This window comes from Salarias fasciatus, chromosome 19, assembly GCF_902148845.1.
Source record: "Salarias fasciatus chromosome 19, fSalaFa1.1, whole genome shotgun sequence".
Lineage (NCBI taxonomy): Eukaryota > Metazoa > Chordata > Actinopteri > Blenniiformes > Blenniidae > Salarias > Salarias fasciatus.
This window is the reverse complement of record NC_043763.1, coordinates 22,384,094-22,407,566: the sequence shown is the minus strand read 5'-3', so window position 1 is coordinate 22,407,566 and position 23,473 is coordinate 22,384,094. Positions and strand designations below refer to the sequence as shown.

Genomic DNA, 23,473 nt, shown 5'->3' with positions numbered 1-23,473 from the left:
TGTTGTAGTTCTCGAGACAACATTTCCAAAATGTTGGTCTTGGAATGCTGTGATCTTGATCTTGACTGGTTCTCCTTTAATCACTTTGTTTTTCTGTTAATCTTTTAAACTTTCACCGATTCTGCTTGTACTGATACTGCTCTTTAACAATTTGAAATTGCTGAAATGTAAAGTGCACTACAATTAAAACATATTAGTATTAATATTATGATTATTATTACATTATTATTACATGTTTTTAATTAGAGGAAGGTGAAGATTTGAATTCACAAAAATTAAGAAAATAAATAAATGTTGAATACAATCAATATTTAAACCACTCATAGTACATATAAACTTTAAACTGGATAATTTGAGCTAGTTCTGAAAAGTTATTTTATTTTGAAATCCATGGTAAAACGTGATCATTTCCGTTGCTTTGACGAACTCGTCAGTACACTCAGGTGTGTGTATGTGTCTGTATGTGTGTGTGAAACTGAAATGAAATAAACAGTTTCTCGTCGCTGACAGTTGTCCTGAGCAGACTACCGGATGTTCGCCTGTACCGACAGGTAAAAAAATCCGATTTTATTCACCCTCGAGGAAACTTTATCCCGAAGCTAACCGGTTAGCCTCAGGCTAACGCAGCATCAACGCTACGCGGAGGCTGTGTGTGTACTGTGTGCTCTGTGTGTGTGTTTGTCTACTGAGTGTGCGATATTTCCTGTGTGTGTTTATTTATTATATGCCTGTACTCTGTGTGTGTGTGTGTGTATTTATTGCTTATCTGTACTTTGTGTGTGTGTGTGTGTGTGTGTGTGTGTGTACTATCTGCTTATTCTGACTGTACTTTTGGGCGATTTTTGCGATCTGCCGATTGCGCCGCGCAAATAAGGGATGCGTGACTTGTGCAATGATCTGTGATCGCATTGCGCATTTTACCAATAGAAATCAGCATGCAGTGGTCAAACAATCTGTCTTGTCAAGCTTGCATATGTCAGTTTTACACAGATGGAATGTCCACATACCTGTCCCCCCTCTGGTATGTTGTGCGGACATAGATGTTGGACGGGGAAGGTAAGGAATCCTTATTTGCGCAGCGCAATCAGGAGATCTCGACCATAAGCCAAAAAAAGTGTGTGACGTTTTCAATGTGTGTGTGTGTGTGTGTCTGCTTAGCACATGTGCATTTTCAGTGCGTGTGTTACTTTGTGTGCCTCCTGAAATATCCAGCCTGTCGCACAGACTTTAGTTTAAAATCACTCTGTTTATCTTCAGGATTGATGATCGTTTGCATTATTTCCCCTTTAATTGTAAAATGGTTTGTTGATGAACATGTCAGTCATTTGGTCTTCAACATTTGATAAGTGAGTGAAAAGATGTTTCAGAGCCTGCATTTCTAGTCAGAGCACCTGATAATTTGTTGTTCCACAAAGAGCTATTCTGGGTCCATTGCAGTTCTTTTTTTAAACCAGTCAAGCAGTTTTGTCTTGTAAAACATAAGAGGACATTAAACTGTGGAGTCTGTGATATGAAGCCAGTGATGATTTGGACATATTTTATTTATTTCAATGATCCACACACCGGAAGATGTGAACCTTATAGTGATGAAGGGCTGTAAGATTTGTTCCAAGCTGAAACTCAGAGGAGGTAGAGTTTGTTATTACATTGTAAGGACTGTAAAATTATTAGTTGGTGGTGAGAATGTCGGAAGAGAATGAAATTAAGTTTCAGGTTGAAAACGGTTTAATCAAAGAAGCTCAGTTTAAAAATGAGGGAAAATTCCCCTCTAGGATTAAATACTTCTATTTTGTTCCAGTTCGATGAAACGTATGTTCGTGCTGATCACTGGACGGACCTGCAGATGGTTTTTGTGAGGATCTGTGAGCCTCCTGAGGAGACTTGTTAGACGAGGCTCCGAAGAGCTGATCCAGCGATGTTTCCTGGGACTGAGGATATTTTTAGAGGCGAACGCAGCCTGTGTGTTAACGAAGGAGAGCCACATGAATAATGCATGAGCTCCTTCCTCTCTCTCAAACCACAGAGCCAACAGTTGGCTTCAGAAAGGCTGCTGTCCTCCAGCAGGTCGCAACACACACACACACACACACACACACACACACACACACACACACACACACACACACATACAAACAAAGGCTTTGGGAAGCCCAAACGGAGCTTTACAAAAGGTTTCTGAGGTGATGAGAACAGAGGCTGAAAGAGTTGAAGACATTTAAATCCAAATCAGGAAACATTAAAAGACTGGCCCATGTTGAGGCTGTTTATCAATTTACACACCCATCCATCGCTCCTTCTTTCATTCGTCCATCTCTCTGTTCATTCATCCTCAAACATAATCCACCTTTTCATCTTTCTGTCAGTTGATCCAGTCAGTGGATCCATCTATCATGCTCCTCCATCAGTATCTTTCACCCATCGTTCATTCATTCTTAAAACTGTTGTTCCATCTGTCTGTTATTTACATCCACCTCTTCATTCACGGTTTTTTTCCATTCATTCATTCGTTAATCTATCTCAAAAGTTCAAGTTCGTCAACAACGAAACTAGCAACTGAGTTCCCAGTATCGGCCATAGAAAAGTATACAGAAAAACAAAGGTGTTGAAAATAGTACAGCAGTCCAAAATATACAATAATGAAGACCCTTAATTAAATTGTAGTGTTATTTACAACCTTAACCTCATTGAAACACAGTACAAACTAGGGTACAGATCAGCAGTAGAGTAAGTGGAGCACTAAAGGCTTTGTTGTGCAAAAGATGAGCAACAGTAAGGTCAGTAGGTCACCGTGCTGAGTCACGTGGTATAATTTCAGTGTCATCTGTAATTTGGACCTTCATATTCTTCCACAATTAAATATGGGTAGATCATAAGAACCACCTTTTTGCTGTGATTGATCTAGGTGTGTGACCGAACCTGTTATTATTATTTTTTGTACAGATAAGGCTCGTTGAGTCCCAGGGTCTCATTTTCAGCACCGGTGTCTTGTTCCACATGTGGCCTGCAGGGGGCACTGCTTCCTCCAGTCGCTCTGTGAAAGTATTGAACTCTTTCACAAAAGTGTTGCTCCCTACCCCAGCTGATATCAGGCCAACTGTTTGTTTCCTCTGTCCTCACAGGACTGATTCAGGAGGTCTGTCGCAGTGAGACCAGCAGGAGGGGGAGGCGTTCCTGCTGCTTCCAGCATGGAGAGCGCTCACAGCCTCCTCCTCAACGAGGAGGCGTGCGATCAGCTGAGTGAACACCAGCGAGCGGAGTTCATCTATGAGTGGCTGAGTCACCTGAAGAAGCTCCTGGCGGCCACCCAGCGGGTGAGCGAGGGGGGCTGGGGTGGATGTGGTGGGATGTCCAAGAGAGTGAAAACGTTACCAACGTCTCCCTCTCAGGCTGATGTGCGGCAGCACCAGCGGCGGCTGGTGGAGCAGCTGTCGGCCGTTCTGACTGGCTCTCCCGGCCCGCCGACGCGCTGGCTGCTGTCTGACTGCATGGCCCTGCTGTTCAGCGTGGGAGACCCCCTTCCTTCCAGCCTGGTGGTGGACAGGTGTCACGACATCATCCGCAGCAAAGACGACTCGCCGTCAGGACTCCCCACACGACTGTGAGTCAGCGCCCCGTCTCGAGGGCGGAGCCTGTTACAGGTGTTGAGTTTGAGTCTCCGAATCCTCTGTGAGAGCACAGGAATCGAACCTGAGGCCCTCTCTGTGTGTGTTTCAGTGCTGCAGTGGCGTGCTTGGGCGGCCTGTACGAGCAGCTGGGTCGGATGCTGGTGGGCTCCTTCAAAGAGACGGTGACTCACCTGCTGAAGGCCATGAAGAGCGCCGAGGTGGGCGGAGCTTAGAACCTGTCACTGACAGACGACAAATAGCTTCTCACTTCTGTGGACTCATATTTCAATATGTGTCTACATATATCAATATATTCACACGTGAATATATACACATATTTCTGAATATATTTAATTCTTTCCTTGCTCATTCTCCTCCTCAGTCTCAGGGCCGGTATGAGATCATGCTGTGTCTCCAGAGGATTCTGGGAGGTTTGGGTGTTGCTGCGTCGTCGTGTCACCGTGACATCTACAAGGCGGCGAGGTCGTGCCTGACCGATCGCTCCATGTCTGTTCGCTGCGCCGCCGCCAAGGTAACCACCGCCAGTCTGGATCTGCTGTTTACTTTTAGTTTGTTGTCTTGGTGATTTATAAATTCACCTTTTGCTCTGATCCACACTTCCACCCTGCAGTTTTGAAAAGCTGAAACTTTCCAATCACTGGGCCGAGCAGTACGCTCTCATCTGTTTTATCATCTTTGCTTCTTTCTCGTTCAGTTTTCATTCCGATTTGTTGTCCTCCTCGCCTCCCTGTGTCTCCCTCTCTGCGCCTCCTCAGTGCCTCCTGGAGCTGCAGAGGGAGGCGGCGTTCCTGTGGAGCAGCGAGTTGGAGAACATGGCCACGCTCTGCTTCAGAGCCCTGGAGGGATCGAACGTCAGCGTGCGGCTGGCTGTTTCCAAACTACTGGGGAGACTTCTGGCTTCAGCTGTGGAGCCCCCATACACACACACTGCAGGTAGCATACACACACACACACACCCACACACACACACACACACACTGCTGGTGACACTGTATTTCTCTGTAGTTCTTGAACCTGCAGCTCCCTCCTTCACATGTCTCTCCATCTTCTTCATTTCCCAGCAGCCCCCAGGCAGGGTGGGCGTGGGCGGAGCTCCCTGGAGGAGGTGATGGATCTGCTGTGGGGGGGCTTCCTGCGGGGGGGGCGGCGGCTTCCTGCGAGCCAGTGGAGACATGTTGAAGGGGACGAGCTCCGTCAGTAAGGAGGTCCGAGTGGGAGTCACACAGGTAGGAGGCTCCTCTCGGTCCTCTGAATAAATCCTCCGCTGCGTCCCATCGTCACCTCCTCTCCGCCTCCTCGCCAGGCCTGCGTGGTGTTGATCTCCTCCCTCGGCGCCTCCTGGTTGGAGGTGAACTTCCCGGCCTTCCTGTCGCTGCTGATGGAGCTGCCGTCTCATGGTCGGGCGACGCAGACGCCGGGGGACGCCGTCCTGACGCGTGCCTGCGTGTCCTTCATCCTGAGGAGCACGCTGGGCTCCCTGCTGGGAGAGAAGGCCCAAACCAACGCAGCCAAGCAGCTCTGCCTCACTGTGGCTTCACACAGGCGAGCCATCGGTGAGTCCACCGGGCTGTTCCGCAGGACGGAGGACTTACGGCAAGAACTCAGTTCCTGTGTGCTTGTATAGAGAGCATCCAGGGACCAGTACACACTGAAGTGTGCTGGAAGAGTTGCAAAATGTTTTGTCTGTAGTTACTGTGTAATAAACGCTCCGTGGCTCTCTGTCTCTTTCAGAAGCAGCTCAGACTGATGGAAACGTGGAGTCCAGAGTTTCCTCTGCAGACATCTCAGCCGGTCAGCACGTCCTGGTCTGCTGTCTGCAGGAACTGGGGGCTCTGGTTCTGGGGCTGGGCTCCACCGCCGGCCCCCTGCTGACAGACACCAGCACAGGTACACATCTCTCCGTGTTTCCCTCTCAGGGGGCGGGGCTTGTGGAGGTAACTGTGAGACAACCAACCTGCTTCTGAGTGACAGCTCGTCTTGGTTTGTTCTAAAGCCCTGCTGGACACGGTGGTGTCCGTCCTCCTCCACCCCCTCCCCTCCGCCCGGCTGGCCGCGGCCTGGTGTCTGCGCTGCGTTGTCACGGCGATGCCGTCACAGTGCTCGCCGCTGCTCGACCGCTGTGCCGAGCGCCTGGTGGCCATGAAGTCGTCCCCCGAGGCCGTGGCCGGGTACGGGGCCGCCGTCGCTGCCCTGGTGGCCGCCGTGCAGCAATGCCCCCTGGGAATACCACACACCAAGGGCACGGTGGGTAAAATACACACGCATACAGATGATTTTGGATGATTTGCATTGAAATCACACATGCTTCTTTCATTTTCATCAGTTTTGAATAAACGTGATCCATTTTTTTTATTGTAACAACTGTGTGTAGATGGTGTTGGCCCTGGCTGAGGACCTCCTCCGTTCAGCCTCCCAGAACAGTCGTATGGCTCTGCAGAGGACTCAGGCCGGCTGGCTGCTCGTCTCCTCGCTCCTCACTCTGGGTGAGCCTGACCATGGCCTCACACACCTGCAGGCAGATTTCAGAATACACTGGAGTCACCGACGCCAAAGACCAGCGTATAGAAATTTTTTTGAAGGGTGCAGTGGAATTAAAAGCAGGTTCTGTCCAGGCCCGGCCGTGGTGGAGCACCACCTGCCCCGGCTCCTCCTCCTGTGGCGGTGTGTGTTTCCTGCGTCAATCAGGGAGCAGGACATGGAGCTGCGGCGAGGGGACTACTTTACGTGGCAGGTTACACTGGAAGGACGCGCCGGGGCGCTGAGCGGTCAGTTTAATTCACCTGTGTGCCTGTGTGTGTGTGTGTGAATAAATATGGTGTGAACCTGTGTGTGTGTATACGTACAGCGATGAAGAACCTGCTGCTGCACTGCGAGGAACTCGTCACTGATGAAATCCTCAGCCGTCTCCTCACGCCTTTGGCCTGTGCTGTGGCTCTGCTCACCAAGTCAGTCTGTGTGTGTGTGTGTTTGTGTGTTGTTGCTTGTGTGCCATTGCGTTATTGTGCGTGTGTGTAATGTTGTGTTATTGTGACGTTGTGTTTGGTAGGCTGCCGTCTCTGGTGGGCTCGTACGGTTCCTCGGTTCGATGCTGGTCTGTGGTCTACAGACTGAGAGTGTACGAGCTGCTGTCGCTGCTTCCTCCACAAAGCTACCAAGGTGTGGTTATGTCTGCATTACCCACAATCCTCTGCTCATCTTCAGATGTGCTACAGCTCAGTGACTCCTCCTGAGCCAAATAGACAGACTAATGCCAGGTTATTTTGAATCTAAAGAGATCTTCATTTTCTGAGCTTGTTTTTGTCTTGTTTGTTTGTGTTCCCGGTTGATGTTTGTTGTTTGTTCGTCCTGCAGAGAGTTTCGGCTTGGTGATGAACCAGCTGGTGTCGGATCTGTCGGGTCAGGACAACCTGAACCAGCCCTGCTCCGAGCTCACGCTGCTGCCGCCCCTCTGTCACCATGACGACCTGTCGCTGGTCGGCCCCGCCCTCCACCTCACAGACCACCAATACATTGAGGAGCAGGTGAGGCTCCGCCCCCGCTGCTGAGCGCTGTGCTGAGGCGGTGACGGCCGTCATGAAGGTGTTTGTGTTTCAGCTCCACAGCAGCAGCAGTGTGGGCGGAGCCTCCCTCGACCACGACGCCTTCAGTCTGTGTGACGCCGGCGAGGAGACTCCCGCTCCCCTCCCGCCTCCTGTCGCCCTGACCGCCGCCGCCGTCCGACTGTTCGGAACGCTGTTCCCCCACATTATCTCCGCTCAGCGGTAACACACCTGCTGCATTAACTAGTTGATATTAACCAGTACAATATAAATGAAACAGTTAACCCTGATTCACTGGATTACATATTGAGTAAAAATGAACCAAAACAGTTTAACAAGTAGAGATCGATAAGGATGTCATTATTCTCTGTCATTTCAACCAGTTCACCTCAACCAGAGCGAGTGAACCAGGACAACCTGATTAGATGATTCAGATTCATGTCACCACCTTCACCCACACAACGTTTTAGAGTGACACATCAAACTTCTTTGTTTACATGATAACGTGTGGAGTCACTGAGATCTGAACTTTAAAAACAGCTTCCAGTGTGAAACGTTAATACTCTCATCTCTAAAAGGAAACTCAAAATACACAACTTTTCTGCAACATACAGTACTACACATTAACATGATCACTTTCTTGAGTAGATCTGCAACAATAGACGATGAAGAGTGCTGCTCTTTACAATTTAACAAAGTATATATACATTTGCTGCACCATCGTCTGGCTCTCAACGGTATGAATGGGCTTAAAAGATGGAGAAAGGCAGTTTAAAAGAGCCTGAATATTTACATCCAACTTTTCTGACGGCACCCTCGAGTGGCCTGATATGCAACTTTTCTGGTGTCAAACAAAAGTGTAGAAATCTTTCAGGCAGGTCAGTCTAACTTGGTGAACCAGTAGATTATCTAGTGCATTACCACCGGTTCAGTCTACTCATCTCAACATAACCAACAGGTTCTGTTTGTGTTGGAAATGTCACAGTCGATTATTTGAAACATTTTAAGCAGCGACCACAGGTCTCAGGTCACACCTCACCTCAGGGCAAAGATCTACGTGAGTCTGACTGTGTGTGTGTTTGTGAATGTGTGTGTGTGTGTTTCAGAGTGAAGATTACGGAGCAGTTCGTAGAATCTGTGAAGCAGCTCAAAGGCCAGAGGCAGCAGACGGTCCAGACTCATGTGTGTGCTGCCCTCTGCAGCGTGCTGAAGGTACTGCATCAAATACACGCACACCAAAGTGGAAACTTCGGTTGACCTTTGACCTGTGGTCTCTCCTCAGCACCAGGGCAGTGTCCGCGGCTCCCTGGGGCCTGAGGAGCTCCGGGGTCCGGCTCTGTCTCTCCTGTCGGGGGCGCTGGAGAGCGGCAGCCCCCTGCTGCGCTGCCTGGCCGCTGAGGGTTTAGCCCGGCTGGTTCAGGTGGTCGGAGACCCCGGATTCACCGTGTCTGTGTCGCTGCTGTGCTTCGACAGGTGAGCGGCCTCATACGGCTCCTCCACCCCCCACCCCCCACCTGTGTTGTTCACTAACCTGCGTCGGTCGTGTTCAGGCTGAAGACGGCTCGTGACGCAGCGTCTCGCAGCAGCTACGCTCTGGCTCTCGGGGCGCTGCATCGCTACGTTGGAGGGATCGGCTCGGCCCAGCACCTGTCCACCTGCCTGGGAGTCCTGTTCACCCTGAGCCAGGACAGCACCTCACCCGAGGTCCAGGTACGCGCCTGCCCGTAAGCCCCGCCCCCTCTCACCCAGAGGCCCTCACCCCCTCTGTCTGTCCCCGGTCCAGACCTGGTCTCTTCACAGCCTGTCCATGGTCATCGACCTGTCCAGCGGTCTGTATCGGAGTCACGCCGAGCCGTCCTTCACGCTGGTGCTGCGCCTGCTGCTGTCGACTCCGCCGACCCACCCTGAGGTGCACCACAGCCTGGGACGCTGCTTGAACAGTCTCATCACCTGCCTGGGCCCCGACCTGCAGGGTAGGGCCAGAATAACCAGTTAGAGAGCACTGAGAGCTGGAAGGTTGAATGCTGGTCGAAACCAAGCTAAATATAGGTACAAATATGGAAAGTCTGGTTCAACACAGAGGGAAACTAGCTGAGTCTATAATTATGATATAAGTGATCACTTCAGCAGCCTGTCACACTCCTCTGTGTGTGTGTGTATGTGTGTGTGTTTGTTTGTGTGCAGGTGACGGGGCCTCGGTGGCGGCGCTGCGCTCCAGCTGCCTGGTGGGCTGCGGTGTGATGTGGGCGGGTCCAGACTGTGATGTTCAGGCTCGGTCCGTCTCCTGTCTGCAGCAGCTGCACATGTTCTGTCCTCATCATGTCATCCTGACAGACCTGGTCCCTGCTCTGTGTGTGAGTACTGTGTCTGTGTGTGTGTGGGTGTGTGTTTTCTGTTCTAAGACATAATGTTATTTATTTCATTGTCATTATCATTGGAGAGGCGAATAAATAAGTTTTATGACCACTGACAAATGTGTCAAAGATTAATTCAGAGCTGTGAGAGAACTGGAAGAGTTAAATGATGTCTGGAGGAAATACATTGTGAAGCTGCTTTTTTTAAGTGTGTGTGTGTGTGTGTGTGTGTGTGTGTGTGTGTGTGTGTGTGTGTGTGTGTGTGTGTTGCAGGGGAACCTTTGCAGCTCCTTCCTTTGCCTGCGGCGCGCCGTTGTTGCGTGTCTGCGGCAGCTGGTCCAGCGGGAGGCGCTGGAGGTGGCTGAACATGCCGTCACTCTGGTAAAAGACCTGCCGAGACGCGACAATACACAGCTTGGTGAGACACACACACACAACACACAGAAATACGGAATCAAATGCTTCAAACTGCAGAATAACAAAACTGCTTCAACTTCAGTGCCACTCTGAATATGACTCATCATTCAGAAAAACAGATTCCTGACACTTTCCACCATCGGGTGAAATCCTGGTTTCATTGTAATTTTATTCTATTTTGTGATTGAAAACCTGAGAACAGTTCTTCAGAAGTTGTCAGGATGAACTCTTGTGCATTTTTATTGGCTTATGAATGAAGTTTTCATGAGAACCGAGATGCCCTCTGCTCTCCGTGCAGACGTCACCATCAAGGAGGTGGGACTGGAGGGAGCGCTGTTCGCTCTGCTGGACCGCGAGTCTGACCCGGGCCTGAGAACCGACATCCAGCAGACGCTTGTTCACATGATGGCGTCCAGCAACAGGCTCGGTCACTGGCTCAAGCTGTGCAAGGATGTCCTGTCTGCAACCACAGGTGGGTCACTGAAACCCGGCGCCTCAGGTCAGAGGTCACTGACTGAAAGGCAGCCAAGTAGATTCAGTGCAGAGACAAGAAAGAGGGATCCAGAAACCAGAACCTGAGACAGAAGGATAAAATCCAGAGACGGCAAAGTAGAGTACAGAATGAGCATCATAGAAAAGAAATGAAAGAATAAAATCCAGTTCAACATGAAAAACAGATGAAAAAGTAAAATCTAGTGAACAGATGAAACAGTAGAAGGTGTTTGAAGCCAGTATGTTAAAGAACACCTCCCCCTTCTTCCCCTCCCCCTCCCCCTCCTCCCTCCAGATGCTTCAGGGGAGGGCTCTCAGGATGAGGAGGAGGCGGACGCCGGCCGTGACGATGACTCGTCGGCGTTCACGGCGCGGCCGGAGTCGAGCGGCCCGTTCACGGCGCTGCGCTGGACCACCCGGCGCTTCGCGGTGGAGTGTGTGTGCCGCATCATCGAGCAGTGCGAAAACGGCGACCTGGCTCACTTCGACATGGCGCTGGCTCAAGAGCGCCGGCTGCACGAGTCCGCCGGTAAGAAACTCACCGCTGCTGCTGCCGGCTCAATGTCTGCTGCCGGCGGTCTGACCTCCTCACCTCACCCCTCAGACTTCCTGGTGCTCCATCTCGGTGACCTGGTCCGCATGGCGTTCATGGCGGCGACGGACCACAGCGAGCCGCTGCGGCTGGCCGGACTGCAGACGCTGCTGGTCATCATCAGACGCTTCTCAGACGTCCCTGAACCTGAATTCCCTGGACACGTGATCCTGGAGCAGTACCAGGCTAACGTGAGGACGCACCAGACACACACACACACACACACACACACAAACCCCTACATCACAGCCTGCCAAGTGTTCAGAACGCTCTCATCGGCCGGATCTGGTACACTGCAGAACATCAGCTCTCAGAAAGACACCTGACACTCACAGATAAACTTGAACATTTGAACATGAATATTCTCAGCTTTAACTTGCTTGACTTGGGTCATTTTAGGTTGGTGTGTTACCTTTAGAACATCTAACAACTAGCTGAAGAAAACTGTTCTTGTGCGATAATGTTGCGCCGTATGTTGTGAAATTGACTTCAAAAGTTGTTTCCGCTCCGGCCTCACTGCCGCTGCCTCTCTGTGTTCCGACCTGCAGGTGGGAGCCGCTCTCAGACCTGCCTTCGCCGCGGACGCCCCTCCTGACGTCACGGCCAAGGCCTGCCAAGTAAGCAAGGCTCCGCCCGCCTTCAGTCAAAGCCCCACCCCCCTCAGCTTCTGTGGACGCTGACTCCGGCCCCTCTCATCCTCAGGTGTGCAGCGCGTGGATCGCCAGCGGTGTTGTCAGCGACTTACGCGACCTGCGGCGCGTCCACCAGCTCCTCGCCTCCTCATTGGCTAAAGTCCAGAGTGGGCGGGACACGTCTGGACAGCTGTACAACGAGGCCGCCACTACCATGGAGACGCTGGCTGTCCTCAAAGCGTGGGCTGAGGTGAGAACCTGCTGGATTCACGTTTTCATTCTCTTTCAAGCTGCGATGCGTTCAGTGGCATCATGACGCCGATGGTGAGGATGCTTCTGATTGGTTGGTTCCAGGTGTACATCGTGGCTGTGCAGCGCGGCAGGATGAAGGAGGGTTCTGATACGCTGCCGGACCTCTCCGACTCCTGTCCAACCAATGAGAGCTCAGGTCCTGAGTCCGGGGGGGCGGGACTTCTGAAGCTGGTCCAATCGGATGTGTTGACGCTGAGCCGCCTGTGGCTGGCGGCGCTGCAGGACTACGCTCTGCTCACACTCCCACAGGAGGACCACTCCTTGCAGCTCCCTGCAGAAGGTATGAGGAGGAGGAGGAGGAGGAGTGTTATCATGATGAAGAGGTTAAAATGAATCCCTTGATGCGAGTCCTTGTTCTGCAGGAGGATCCTTCTACACTGCAGAAACCTCCAGCCAGGCCACCGCTCATTACTCCTCCTCCTGGGCTCCCATCCTCCACGCCACCTCCCTCTGGCTCCACAGCACCGGTCAGCGCTCCTCCTTTCTCCTCCTCACTGAGACCCCGTAACGTGTGTGACATTAAAATGTGTGTGTGCTTAGGTTTTTTGACATCGGACGACTCGCCTGCCAACTTGTCCAGGCCGGTCACACCCACCTCCATGGGGCGCAGCAGCTCTGTGGGCGGAGCTAAAAGTCCAGAGGACGTGAACACGGAGAGGCTGAACCTGATCCTGGGTGAGGAGCAGCTCAGCGATAAAGACTCCTCCTCTCCGTGTGATCCTGTAACCATGGCAACGTTGAGCTCCTCCTCTGCTGATGTTTATGTTTCAGGGATCAGTGTGAAGTTCCTGTGTTCTCCACACTCCGAGGACCAGATGGAGAACATCATGTCCTGTCTCAGAGCTCTGCAGGAGCTCCTCGACATCCCCTGGCCTCGAGCCAGGATCGGGAACGACCAGGTGAGATGCAGCTGGGCCACCGTGCAGACGGACCCAATGCGAGCATCGCTGTGGGTAGTTTTTGTGTCAGTGAAGTGGGAGTCACTTAGGTGTGTGTGTGTGCGTGTATCTGTGTGTGTGGTCCTCAGGCTCTGAGTGTGGAGCTCGTCAGCGTCCTCCACAGGTTGATGGTCACCAGAGAGTCGGCTTGCGTTCAGCTGGCCGTGTTGGATTTGCTGCGACAGATCGTGACGGCGGCGCAGGAGCTGGTCAGAGAGAAACGCCACAGCGCTGAAGGTGAACACACACCTCTCCCATCTGATCACACCGAGAAACACTACACTGCTGAGTCATGTTCTGAAGCCGAGGACTTCAGCTGTTTGTAACAAATCTCTCTTTAAAAGCTTAATTTTCCCTTTTTGTCCTTCTTCTCAGTGGATGATGGCGCAGCAGAGAAAGAGACACTGCCTGAGTTCGGGGAGGGACGGGACACAGGCGGTTTGATTCCCGGTCACTCGCTGGTGTTTGGGGCGCTGGAGGTCTGCCTGTGCGTGCTGCTCCGCAAAATCCCACAACTCAGCCCCAAACTGTCCGGGAGCAGTCCTACAGGTGAGGAGGAAAGAAAATGTTAAATACTGTAGTTTCTAAACTTTTAAAAGTGATAATTGGCCTCCTTTTAAACCTTGATCGTGGTGATCGTGCCATTTTAATCCTGCTTGATCTGCAGCGTTGGACACGGTGGATCACTCTATTCTCTAAAGACTGAATGAAACCAAAACTGAGATTCTCCTGTTTGGTCGCTCTGACCTGGTCCAGGTCCTTCCAGCTCCCTTGGCCCACTGACACCCTGCATAAGACAAAAGGCTAGAAATCTGCATGTTAGTATTGATTAAACTTAATAAACAGATCAGCGCAGTGGTGAAGGCGAGCTTCTTCCTGCTTCTGCTCCTCACCAGAGTCAAACCATACCTAAGCAGGCCTGATCTAGAAAAAGCCACCCATGCTTTTATCTCATCGTGCCTGGATTATTGTAACTCCTTGTGTGTCGGCATGGACCAGTCTGAACTGAACCGCCTGCAGCTTGTTTCATTATGCAGCCTCTCGTCTCTGAACCTGGATACAGAAACAGGAGCATATGACTCCGGTATTTTCCTCACTCCACTGACTTCCAGTTAGGTTCAGGATTGAGTTTAAGATTCTTTTGCTTGTTTTTAAGTCGCTGGATGGACTGACCCCAGATTATTTATCAGACCTTCTTAAAGTCCGTCATCCTTCCAGAGCCCTGAGGTCAGCTGACCAGCTGACCTTTAACATTCCTCGATCCCTCCAAAAAACCAGAGGAGACGGAGCCTTGATGGTCGTGGCTCCTGGACTGTGGAACAGTTTGCCCCTCTCGGCATGGTCTGCAGTTTGTCTCTATACTTTTAAATCCCAGCTAAAAACCCACCAGTTCACTCTGGCCTTTGGCTGAGCAGAGCCTCCTCTGGATCTCACGCTCTCTTTTTACTGTTACTGCTCTACCCTTTTATTGTTCTTTTTACTGTTTTATTTTGGACTGTGAAGCAGTTTGGCTGGCCATAGGCCTCTCTAAATGTTCTATACAAAAATAAAGCTGCCATTTTCAAACACTTAATGGGACACAAATAGTTATTTTACCAGTTTTTAAACCGGTTTAACATGAATTCAATTTCTTGTATTTGTGAAACATCCTGGAAAATCCGAGTATCGGAAATGACATAGTTTTGTGTTGGAATAAAAGAAACTGCAAAGTGCTTTACTTTTTTTTTTTAAGTGTTTAATTTTGTTACTTTAAACTATCCATCCATCCATCCATCCATTTTCTACCGCTTATCCGGGGCCGGGTCGCGGGGGCAGCAGTCTCAGCAGGGATGCCCAGACTTCCCTGTCCCCAGACACTTCCTCCAGCTCCTCTGGGAGGATCCCGAGGCGTTCCCAGGCCAGCCGAGAGACATAGTCTCTCCAGCGTGTCCTGGGTCTTCCCCGGGGTCTCCTCCCAGTGGGACATGCCCGGAACACCTCCCTAGGGAGGCGTCCAGGAGGCATCCTAAACAGATGTCCGAGCCACCTCAGCTGGTTCCTCTCGATGTGGAGGAGTAGCGGCTCTACTCCGAGCTCCTCCCTGGTGACTGAGCTCCTCACCCTATCTCTAAGGGAGCGCCCAGCCACCCTACGGAGGAAGCTCATTTCGGCCGCTTGTATCCGGGATCTTGTCCTTTCGGTCATGACCCAAAGCTCATGACCATAGGTGAGGGTGGGAACGTAGATTGACCGGTAAATCGAGAGCTTCGCCTTTCGGCTCAGCTCCTTCTTCACCACGACGGACCGATACAACGACCGCATCACTGCAGCCACTGCACCGATCCGCCTGTCAATCTCACGCTCCATCCGTCCCCCACTCGTGAACAAGACCCCAAGATACTTGAACTCCTCCACTTGGGCTAGGGTCTCTCCACCAACCTGGAGGGGGCAAGCCACCTTCCTCCGGTCGAGGACCATGGCCTCGGATTTGGAGGTGCTGATCCTCATCCCTGCCGCTTCACACTCGGCTGCGAACCGCCCCAGTGCATGCTGTAGGTCCGGGTTCGATGAAGCCAACAGGACAACATCATCTGCAAAAAGCAGAGATGAAATCCTGTGGTTCCCGAACCGGAACCCCTCCGGCCCCTGGCTGCACCTAGAAATTCTGTCCATGAAGATTATGAACAGAACCGGTGACAAAGGGCAGCCCTGTCGGAGTCCAACATGCACCGGGAACAGGTCCGACTTACTGCCGGCAATGCGGACCAGACTCCTACTCCGGTCATACAAAGACCGGACGGCCCTTAACAAGGGGCCCCGGACTCCGTATTCCCGGAGCACCCCCCACAAGACACCACGAGGGACACGGTCGAATGCCTTCTCCAAATCCACAAAACACATGTGGACTGGTTGGGCAAACTCCCACGAACCCTCGAGCACCCTATGGAGGGTATAGAGCTGGTCCACTGTTCCACGGCCAGGACGAAAACCGCATTGTTCCTCCTGGATCCGAGGTTCGACTAGTCAGTCAGTGTTTTTCTCGTATGTGTGTGTGTCAGGTCCTGCCGCTGCAGCGAGCACTCTCAGTGACTCTGACGCTGGCCTGGTGGTCTCTGCTCTGTCTGTCCTCTCCGAGCTGCCGTCCGTCTGCTCCCCTGAAGGTGAGAGCAGCATCGCTGTCTGGCGTTGGTCAGAATTTAGTGTGATCAGCCGTGACTGGCTGGGTGTGTTGTGTGTGTGTTTGCAGGCAGTGTGTCCATCCTCCCCACCGTCCTCTACCTGCTGCTGGGAGTCCTCAGAGAGATGGTTTACCTGCCCGCCTCACACACAGGTAACATGTATACCCAGACGTGCACATACACACACACACACAGACACATGCTGCCTGTCCTGTGTTAACCTCGTTTCATCTCCCAGCTGCCCCAGCAGCGAGTCCAGGGGGTGTGGTCAGTTCGGGGGGCGTGTGCGGTCCGGGCCCGGTGGTCCCGGCGGTCCTCCAGGCTCTGAAGTCAGTCCTGACGTGTCCGATGAGTCGGCAGGAGAAGAGCCGTGGAGCCTGGAAGCTGCTGCTCAGATCCGCTCTGCACACGCTGCTCACGCTGTGGGACACGGGTACGATCACACCTCGGGCCTGACGCCAAGCGCCGGATACTCTCAACACACACATTTAGAGCAGGAGCGTTCCACTGGTGACCCCCTCTGTTCTGCTCCCCACGTTTGTAAATTCCCATCAGTGGAAGTCAAACAGTATGCTAAATAACTGTTAACTCTGTGTGTGTGTGTGTGTGTGTGTGTGTGTGTGTGTGTGTGTGTGTGTGTGTGTGTGTGTGTGTGTGTGTGTGTGTGTGTGTGTGTGTGTGTGTGTGTGTGTGTTCAGAGTGTGGTGTAGGTGTGGATCAGGTCAGCCTCCTCACCGCTCTCACTGTCTTCCTGCTGTCTGCTGGGCCGGACGTCTGCATGGTGGAGCCTCTGCACACACTCAGTCTGCAGCGCTTCACCGCCTGCATGGAGGACAAGGACCCACTGGTGAGTACTGTGCTGTGTGTATTTGTTTGCGTGTGTGTGTTGCAGGCTGCAAGTTTCCTCTCACAGCTCTGAAATCCTACAATATAAAGGAAGCGATAAAATAAGTCACCTGCTTTCCAAATGCAGAGAATGAATGTTTTGTGCCCATTCTTCTCTGCAAAATAGCTTCTTTTCTGTCAGAGTGGAAGAAGAGCATCCGTGAACTGCAGTGACTGTCTCTGCTTGCTTTTGTTGTTATGTGTAATTCCTTCGACTGTGTCCTGTTTCTTTATGAATGTGGTCTTTTAGAAAGATGACAGGGTGTTTCGTCTCTTCCAGCAGTGCAGAATGCTTCAAAAATGTTCCTACTCAGAACACCATCCTGATAATTTGACAGCTCTGCTTTTCACCTTTCTAAAGAGCATTTAGAATAGTTTCATCCCTGATGACTTCTGATCTGCCTGAATATTCGAATTTTAACACTCAATTGTATTAGTTTGACTCCAGTGATCAATCACTTATGACATCTGAATCTTGTCTCTGCTGAGTGACTGTTTTCCACAGATGTTTGGAATCTGTCATTTTGGCATGCAGTGTATTTTTTTTAAACAGCAGTGTTTTCAGACCAGAAGGCACAATCTTGAAATGGAATGTATGACTTTTGCAAGTACAGCTCTGCTGAGGTTCCTTCATTCACTGTTAAAAGGAATCCACCACTTCAACACAGTTCTCCTAATTTCTAGACCAGAACGTCTCCATAAAACTGTTGAGTCACATCAGGATCCATTTGTTCTTTTGTGTCCTCGACTGTATCCCAAAGAAAATCTGACCGTCCCTCTGGTAGACTGGTTTCCATCAGAACTCTGCTCTCTGCTGCAGGTGGTGAGTCGCTGCCACCAGCTGCTGGCCTCCATCTTTCAGGCTCCGCCCACCCTCGCTGTGCCCTACATCCAGGCCCTCGGCCCGCCGCTGGTTCGATTCCTGCAGGTACTGAAACGCACAGACAGAGCTGAGACAGGTTTCTGTGTTCAGTCACACTGGAAGAAAAGTCACTCGTCACACCGGCTGGAATCTGTCCTCTGATGCTACAACGACCTGTTCTGCACAGATGAAGGGCTTGGTTTGACGTGTGTGTGTGTTCGTTTCTCAGCAGGTGGAGCGTCGTCGTCCTCAGACTCCGGACGAGCTTCAGAGCGTGCTGGATGGCGTTCGAGCTCTGGAGGTTTTGATTCAGGCCGCCTCCGAGAGTCAGCGTGAGTATGAGAGCGCAGACACAATGAGGAGAGAGAGAGAAAAAACTCTTTAAAAGTCTCATGTTAACAGAAAGACAACACACGTACTGTCTGCGTCTGTTCCTGCTGCAGGCCCTCACCTGCTGGCAGTCCTCCTCCCACTCCTCATCTCCTTCCTCCTGGATGAAAACGCTCTTGGCTCCGCCCCCACCGCATCCCGCTCCCTCCACGAGGCGGCGCTCAGAGAGCTCATGCGTCTCGGCCCGCAGCACCCGGCGGTCTTCAGGTAACCGTGGATACGCGTTTGTGCTGTGCGTGAACTCAGAGCAAGCTCTGATCGGTTGTTCTCTTCCCGCAGGTCCCTCCTGACGTCCTCTCCTCACCTGAAGTCTCGTCTGGAGGCCGCCGTCAAGAACCAGCAGAGCGCCAACGCCAAACCCAGCCCCGCCTCCCCGGCCTCCCGCGCCGCCGCCAAGACATCGCCGAGCATCACGCTCAAGACCAACTTCCTCTGAGGCGTCCGACCGAAAGCCATAAACACCACGGTGTGTTCACTGTCCCTCAAACAAAATCTACGGTGTGTTCAGGGTCCCTCAATCACTGTGGTGCATTCACTTTCACCTGTGTGGACTGTGTTGCGTTTAGCATCGCCTGGACAATCACAGCGGCGTGTTCACTGTCCATCAAACAAGCAACGCGGCGCATTCAATGTCCCTTTGAAAACTACCATGTTGCGTTCACCGTCCCTCAAACAAAACACTACAATGTGTTCACTATCTCAGACAATCACCGTGATGCATTCACTGTCTCTCAAACAAACACTACAATGTGTTCACTGTCTCTCAATCACCATGATGCATTCACTGTCTCTCAAACAAACACTACAATGTGTTCACTATCTCTCAATCACCATGATGCATTCACTGTCCCTCAAATAAACACCATGTTGCGTTCACTGTTCCCCCACCATTGGGCTGGAGGCCTGGGGGACACAGCTCACTGTCAGAGACAGACATCTCACCAACACTCTAAAATCACGCGGTGCTGCATTTAAGGACACCTCGTTAAGCATTACTCTTTATTGTCAACACTCAGCAACATTTAATCGTTTTTCTGACGCGTCCTGAAGCTGTCAGAGGGTCAGAGCTGCTTCAGGTTGAGGTTTTCACCTGTGGAGGTCGTAGCAATCAGACGTCCCGATGACTTTTATTCTGGACTGAAGATTCACACTTTGTTTCACCACTTTGAGTCATTTCCAGCCTGTCAGCTTCGCTCTGGTGTGTCTGCTGTGACGCTCGGAAGAACGCTGAGTCACTGGATCGCAGCCTGAGGTCCAGGAACCCCTCTGGGGGCGTCATAAGTCACGAGAGGAGCAAGCAGAACACCACCAGAATAGCACACTTTGTGAAGCAGTTTTCCAGTTACTAGCCATCTTTTCAGTTGCTTCCTCTTTAATTTCTTTTTCATTTTGCATCTCTGATCATTTGTTGTTGTTTTTTTTAATTCAGATTTCTTTGTGGATCATTTTGTGTTTGCCTAGTTTGATCATTTCATCATATTTTACATGTTTTGTGTCTTTTTGTTTCGCATATCTCTTAACAATGTGTCAGACTTTCAGAATATCTAACACTCATCTCAACATGCACATGTTGTGACTCCTCATGTGCTGAATGTGCACAGCAGAGAGAAACACACTACAGGGTGGCCCTTTACTGGGTGTTTGCTCAGTAAAGAAAGGTCGCGAGACAGCGGTGTGGAAACCGTCCTGCAGGCTTTGAATGTGGTGTTTGGGGATGTACAGTGGCCTGTCAGGGACATTTCAGCTTCAGCACTTTAGTTTTATAACATGACACAATCAGACTGTGAATGTTTGTGTCGTCTACAACACTAAACCTCACATCAGTGTGCACACTGTGTGTGTGTTTGTTTCTAACACCATGAAGTCAATAAAAGTCTTGTTGAACTGCAGCGTCTGGTTTCATTTCCTTAGTTTCAGAGACACTGTGATGCACTTTACTTAAGTTTTAAATTATCGTACCTCATTGAAATTGCCAACTTATAGAAATAAAACAAGCTCTGTTGAGCTGTTGTTTACTGGTGTCAATGTTCTGGGGTTGTTCCTCACTATTAGATACATTGAACTTTATTTTAATGAGATGATAACTTCTTTATATTCCTCAGCAGATTGTGAACCTCTGATTCAATCTTTTTACAATACAGCAGCCCAGTCTGGTGATTTTGTTATGCACATATATGAACAATCAGATCGTTTGTCAAATGGTTTATGGATATTATTCAACATGTCATACAGCCACCTTACCACAGGGGGCGCCGATTTATTAAAATTTGAATTATTTTTGATATATATTCCCCTCCAGGAGACACTACGGTTTAGATTCTGATAGTTTTATTTTAATAGCTGCCAGTGTTAAGAAAAAATTAGGAAAACTTGTTTCGTAGAATATTTTTCAGGAATAATAGTCTGGTTTTGGGTGAACAGTACAAAGACGGCATTGATAAAGATTGAAGATGATCTCGGGTGTAGTTTGGATTCACCAGATTTCATTTATACTGGAGCTAAGTGCTTCCTCAGAACTCAATAAAATAAAACATGGTGAGTCCCATGACTTGCCATTGAACTCCCTATTTTTTTATTTCTAACTTTTCCTACTTGGTGAAGTCACGAGGAGACATGACTGCAGACTGGGTGTCATTAATCAGCCCAGATGAAATCAAACATGGCCAAGTAATACGTCTGAACAAGTCAGAAGCAAGTCAGTTTTGGCTATCGTGTGAGTTTTAGTCCCCAAATTAAACATGTTACAAGGACAGCAGATAATAGTATAAATGGCATATAGTCAGGGTCAGTCTTTGTTTCGTTCTGGCTGACATGGGAATGTTGTGCTCTTAATTCCAGCTGTACTGATTATTGCAATGCTTTGTTTTATCTCCTCTCTACAAAAATACTCTCTCACACCTCTGATTCCTCCAGACCTTTGATTCAGAAGGATATTCACTTTACTTTGCATATAAAACCACTGCTCTGACTCTGTGTGTGTTCCAGCGGGGTTTAAATGTCTTAGATGGACTTTATTTATCTCTGACAAACAAATAAACAAACAGCGCCACTTAGCGTCCGCTACTACAGTGATGCCTTCACGGGATGTCAGAAAACTCCAACACATCTGGAATCGACCACTTTTTTCTTGGAAAGATTTCCAATGACAAAAAAAAAAAAAAGCCAACAAAGAATCAATTTGAAAAGTAAATAAAATGCCTTCAGATGGCATATTTTATATTGAAACGTCTTAACATTTCAATTAGAATCATAGAAAAAGTTTCTATTTCTCGCGTATTTATTTGATCTCAGTGATTGTGATTCCTCCTCAGCATCTGTCTTTGTTATTCGTTATGGTAGTTGTTTTTGTTGTTATCTTCTCCATTATTTTTAAAGAAATATTAAACTCAAATATATCACACTTTTACTTTGAAACATTTTTTTCTGATGTGTTTTTTTAAATCAGTCTCCAGTTCTTCTGGCGTTTTCAGGCCCTATCTATTGGATGTGGCCACTGTTGACGTTGTCGTTTCCGAGCTCTCCGGTAGCTCCTGAACGCAGCAGCCTGGCTCGGCTCGGCTCTCCATTTCGGTCCGCTCTCGGCCGCCCGTCGCCCCGCTTCGTCCCGTTCCGTGACGCTCTGACCTTCCACGGCTGTTCTCACGACATGGGAACGCCTTGATCCGGATCGCGGACATCGGCGACGAACAGGCGGCTCTTTGTGCTTTCGGTGGGGCTCCGATCAGCGTCGCTCGCCGAACGTCTCCGGGCCGAGTGAAAAGACGGTGAGTGGATCCTTCCCACGGCTTAGCCGGAGCTCCGGGGTCACTCGTAGTGGGTGACCGAGGCTGCATCGCGGCCTCCCGGCTCTCGTGGAACTCGAGCCCCGCGGTTCAGATACTGAGAGGGAGGCCGCGGGGGCAGATATATTTTTTTAAAGGGCCGTAACTTCCAGTTTAATCCCCCCTGAGAATCAACCGGAGCAGTTTTACTGATCCGTCGAGGGTTAGTCAGCACAAACTGCGGTCTGATAAAAAATTAATATTTGAGTTAGCGGGGAGATTAGCTCCTGCGGTGCTAACTGCAGCTAGCCGGTCAGGAGTAGCCGGCTGTGCGGGTCTGGCAGCTTGTAATCGGTGTTTGTGCTGAGTAAGCTGCGGTTTTATTGTGCTCTTGCGGGGCTCTGGAGGTTTGATTCTGCTATTTTCGTGGGTTGACGGGCCCGGCCTCACGCGGCTCCGCAGCTCTGAGGCTACGGCTCCGTAAGGACAGCGGGTTATGTGTCTTTCGGGCTCCGCTGGAGAGCGTCTTCAGCCCGGCAGCGTCGCCCGGAGCTCCCCGGCCCCTCACGGCCCGGACAGAGGAGGAGGTGGTCCGGGTTCAGGGGGCGAGCTGAGCCCTCCACACTGCGTAACTTTTACGGTTTGGCCCCGGAGTGTCTGCTCCAGCCTGAGGGGACTTTTAAGGCTGAGAGAGAGTTTAAAGAGCCAAACAAAGGAGGTTTGTTGAGGAGGACGAGCCTCGGAGCTTTGTCCCTGAAACACAGCAAACAACGGAGTAGAGAAAGTTCTAGATCCTTCTGCCCTAAACTTTAATTTCGTCACTCTGTCAGGTCTGTTCGTCTGAAACTTCCCTCAAACTCCCATCTCCCCCCCCCCCCCCCCCCCCCCCCCCCCCCCAGAGAGACACAGTTACTGTTCCTATCCTAATCACCATTGTTATGGAGTGAAGCTCCTCAGATCTGCTGAACTTAACCTCAAATGCCGTTTCCATCAGTTTTCTTGAAAGGTTAAGACATTTAAATTGTGGGTGTTGGTGTGGGGGTCATAGCATTAGAAACCCCGTCGATCACAAAAAAGCAAACCCTCCTCAACTCCAGCATTTTCTCCTATTGTGAAGCAATATTAAAGTAATATTGACTGAAAACTCCTAATACACGAGTTTAAGTTGAGTTTTTCTAGGCCATAATGAACCAGATTTTCCTGATTAAAACTGAAGGATTTGGATCTGATACGCAACTCCTACAGTCAAAGGCTTCATTTAATCACCACTCTGTTGTTGTGATGCTTAAAAGTGATACTGAACAACACATTTACTAGACGTTTCCCCACTTTTCTTGTAGTATTAGAGGACCTTGGACTTTTCTGTGGTTTTTTTTCCCAACAGCTTCCAGATACAAATCTTTGAAGTCCTTCAACTTTACTTATTATTATCCATTAACTTTATTTTGCAGCTTTAAACACTTATCTTCCATGAATTTACACACCTCTTTTAAAGGCTGTAAAGCGTCAGAAAAT

General features: G+C 50.2%; 1 protein-coding gene across 1 annotated transcript; it reads left to right on the top strand.

Moving 5' to 3' along the window:
* Window positions 1-414: 414 nt before the first annotated feature.
* Window positions 415-20,086, top strand: heatr5a (HEAT repeat containing 5a). Its single transcript, XM_030117161.1, is given in 42 exon segments — window positions 415-551; window positions 3,120-3,311; window positions 3,387-3,598; window positions 3,715-3,823; window positions 3,988-4,137; window positions 4,382-4,559; window positions 4,691-4,764; window positions 4,766-4,852; window positions 4,930-5,179; window positions 5,358-5,513; window positions 5,620-5,870; window positions 5,998-6,109; window positions 6,239-6,391; window positions 6,472-6,571; window positions 6,673-6,782; window positions 6,978-7,147; window positions 7,221-7,387; window positions 8,272-8,377; window positions 8,448-8,638; window positions 8,716-8,875; window positions 8,949-9,138; window positions 9,350-9,519; window positions 9,793-9,937; window positions 10,235-10,408; window positions 10,724-10,957; window positions 11,033-11,211; window positions 11,569-11,637; window positions 11,723-11,902; window positions 12,007-12,244; window positions 12,327-12,431; window positions 12,505-12,639; window positions 12,736-12,863; window positions 12,992-13,139; window positions 13,278-13,451; window positions 15,941-16,042; window positions 16,129-16,212; window positions 16,299-16,493; window positions 16,759-16,907; window positions 17,766-17,873; window positions 18,037-18,139; window positions 18,251-18,404; window positions 18,477-20,086. Coding segments are annotated over 41 exon segments (6,183 nt in total). The 5' UTR covers window positions 415-551; window positions 3,120-3,185; the 3' UTR covers window positions 18,634-20,086.
* Window positions 20,087-23,473: the final 3,387 nt, after the last annotated feature.